Source organism: Cicer arietinum, chromosome 6, assembly GCF_000331145.2.
Source record: "Cicer arietinum cultivar CDC Frontier isolate Library 1 chromosome 6, Cicar.CDCFrontier_v2.0, whole genome shotgun sequence".
Taxonomy (NCBI): domain Eukaryota; kingdom Viridiplantae; phylum Streptophyta; class Magnoliopsida; order Fabales; family Fabaceae; genus Cicer; species Cicer arietinum.
Genome location: NC_021165.2, coordinates 62,256,947 through 62,260,243, shown reverse-complemented (window position 1 = coordinate 62,260,243; position 3,297 = coordinate 62,256,947). Strand labels below are relative to the sequence as shown.

General features: G+C 30.4%; 1 protein-coding gene across 1 annotated transcript in view; it reads right to left on the bottom strand.

Moving 5' to 3' along the window:
* Positions 1 to 667: 667 nt before the first annotated feature.
* LOC101491694 (5'-3' exoribonuclease 3-like) overlaps positions 668 to 3,297 on the bottom strand; it is a 7,667-nt gene continuing 5,037 nt past the window's right edge. Inside the window, exons 14-23 of the mRNA XM_004506206.3 lie at positions 2,985 to 3,056; positions 2,759 to 2,887; positions 2,589 to 2,665; positions 2,456 to 2,496; positions 2,114 to 2,188; positions 1,904 to 2,019; positions 1,738 to 1,818; positions 1,552 to 1,630; positions 1,401 to 1,471; positions 668 to 1,227 (exon numbers count right to left, since the gene is read on the bottom strand). Coding sequence (XP_004506263.1) covers positions 900 to 1,227; positions 1,401 to 1,471; positions 1,552 to 1,630; positions 1,738 to 1,818; positions 1,904 to 2,019; positions 2,114 to 2,188; positions 2,456 to 2,496; positions 2,589 to 2,665; positions 2,759 to 2,887; positions 2,985 to 3,056 — 1,069 coding nt within the window. The 3' untranslated portion in view covers positions 668 to 899. The remainder of the gene's footprint in view (positions 1,228 to 1,400; positions 1,472 to 1,551; positions 1,631 to 1,737; positions 1,819 to 1,903; positions 2,020 to 2,113; positions 2,189 to 2,455; positions 2,497 to 2,588; positions 2,666 to 2,758; positions 2,888 to 2,984; positions 3,057 to 3,297) is intronic.

Genomic DNA, 3,297 nt, shown 5'->3' with positions numbered 1-3,297 from the left:
AAAAATAACTTTAAAAGGTTGCAAAAACCAACAAATTATAGCTTAGCATTCAATATCCCGTCTCATACTAATAATAAACCAAACACTTCATACACAAATATATACTGATAAAAAAAAAATAACAAAAAAAAATATTAATGATACTAAAATTATCGAAGTGGCAGAGTTTCATTTGATTTGGATTAAATAAATCTAAAATTTAATTCAAAACATGCAATTTTTTGCAGAAAAATATCCACAAAATTAGTTTTAAACAATTATTCAATTTTATATTATAATTTTTTATCCCAGACAATATTAATAATTACTATTATTAATATTTACCTGCATGTGAAGATTTAACGTGTAATTTCTTTATTACTCAACTTTTAACTTGGCCTTGACAACTAAGTCAATTATGTATCTTTCGGTGAAGAATGCAATTTTTATTTTTGATTGATTTGTATAAGTGTTAATATTAAAAATAAAAGTTGTAACATCTTTAAATCTTAACCGACAAATATCAATATCGTTATGTTAGACGTCTTATCCCGCGTTAAAATTCAAGATCTTACAATTACCATCTCTTCTAAAATAAAAATAAAAAATACAGCAACAAGTTTAGATAAAAATAAACAAATAAATAAATAAATAAATAAATAATACAACAAATTTAAAGCACATCCACTCATAGAAGCCAAAAACTTGTCTATTGCAACACTAGATAACAAACACAAAAATAGTAAATAGCTTTAATTTACAACCCAAACCCAAAATAATAATATCAACCACCAAAACCAATACCACGTATCTATATCTTTAATAGCCATAAAACCAACCATTTCACTTTTTCCCTATCAATACCAAAAAATTTAAACACTTACAAAACAAAAAAGGTACTAGTCTTTAGCAACAAATTTCTACCAACGACTTTTCTCCTTTGGGTCACTCCATTGAGACGGTAATGAAGTGTTGGAATTATGTTGAAACCTACCTTGTCCTCTACCACCATCTTTATGTTGTTTTTGAAAAGGAGAAAATGATGACATTCTTTCATTTAGAATCTCATCATCAATCTTTTGTGGATTTCCTCTACCTAAACCCCATCCAACAGCAGCTCCTTTGTGAATAAATTCAGGGGGTGCATTTAGTAACAAGCCTCTTCCACGTCCATTTGTTGCATTAGTGGAAAACTTGGAAATATAACCATCTCTATTTGAACTCCTCCATTTGCCTTGATTATGTGGCCTAATTATCAAAGTTGGTTAATCAAAGTGTTTTACAAATTTTAATCCTAAGCGGTCGAATTTATGGTGCGGTAGACCGCCTCAAAGGCGTATCTCTTAATCTAACTATCTATTGCATCATAAAGTCAACCGCAGAGAACAAAGTAAAACAAAGAGAAATTTAAAAATACGTACCTCTCAAATTGACCATATTGCTGATTTTCATGCCAAAGTACCGTTTCAGTTATGTCACATTCAAAGATTGTCTGCAAAATAATTTGCAAGTTTGTCACTCTAAATTCAAGAGTATGATCCTACTCAAATTAAGTAACAAGCTATGTGTTACCTTTTCAGGAAAGTTAACACCGTATAGTAGATGAGGAATGTGGATTGTACCAGCCATAGGAAGCTCGTAATTAACACAACTGCATAAAAAGCAATATTATAATGTTGTGAAAATGTCTAAAACCATATGCTAAATACATAAAAATAAATAAATTTGAAAGGAATATTTTTAATTTGAATAGCATACAAAACAGAATCTTCATTTTTGGTGTTGTTCTCAACACACTCATTCTCATTGATAAGACTTATGATGCCTCCAATGCCATCACTGCCAATAATAAGATTATACATAAATAAATATAAAGGTAACAATGAACTATGCCTTATTTCTAACACTATTATCATTGACCAACCTTATGCTTGTATCTAACTTATTTGATTTGAGTGAGCAAATTTTTTCTGCCAATTTGGTAGTGTTACTAACCAACAAGCTATCAACTTCAACAGAATTTCTTATTGCTTCACTTTCCTACAAAACATAGTTTAAGATTTAAAAGACATTCACAAAACATTAAAATATTTTAAGGTTTTCAAAATGTGTATGTGCTAACTATAAATCATACAGTTAATTCCTTCGCAAGGTCTCTGGTTTGAGCCAAAAGCCTTCTTTCATCTATATATGGAAGTTTGCATATACCCTTCATCATAAACACCATTAATTTCCATCAGTATATATTAGATTTGCTCTTCATACACAATAAAAATTTTGCAACTTATTTGAAAGCAACTTGAACTATGTAGCACCAACAATTCAGATTAAAATCATGTCAGGTGGCTGACACCAACTAGACACAGATACATATAGATTCATTCAATTACTTTGACCTTTTCAAAATGTTAACGGTATGACGTGTCTCTGTCATGTTTTGTTGTCTTAGTGTTTCGTAGGACTTGAGTGAGATTACCTGCCAAGTGAAACGCTTTCCTTCTATGTCAATTTCAAAATCTACAAAACCAAAAGAAAGCAGAATAAGAACAAGAACAAGAAAACAAGTTAATAGAATCACAAACTCAAAAAAATAAAACTTAGAAACTTACTTTGAGGATACAAGTCAAATATTTTAGATTTCTCATCCAGCATCAATTGTGCATAGGCTTTAGGAAGAGCATAAGAGCTGAAAAAAAGTGAAATCAGACAATATTTTCTAGTGGCTAAAAAATGGTATCAAGTGTGATGAATGATAGTAGAAAATAATTAAGAAAATTACCTCCTTGGAGGAAGAACACTTAAGAGTTGATCAAAAGGTAAAAAGGGAACACCTTTCTCAAAATTTACTCTCACTTGACTCATACCTTTTAAGTCTGAAACAAATGGTCCATAGTGGAATGGATAAAACCTGCATTTAGCCGTGCTTAATTATTTTTTATTTTCCAAACATATAATCCATGACACATAAGAAAATAAGATTTTTTTCAATAATATTTCATGCTTACCATGTCCATGAAGCAACACCTGAAAAATAGTATTGAAGAACCCACAACAATCCTTCAGTGTACTTCTGCACCTACAATTAAAATGCAATTTATCATCACCACCAATATATAACATTGACACTGAAATTGACTCTGACACGTTGACGCAATGATTATTCGAAAAATGAAAGAAACTAAATCTACCACACATGTGTCTGTTATGCCAATGTCAAACACAACTTATATCATAGACGAGACACGCCTTCAAATTGAAAGTTGTTATGCCTAATTGACAAGGGAAAAGAAAAAACTCCATCAAACATAAGATATAGGG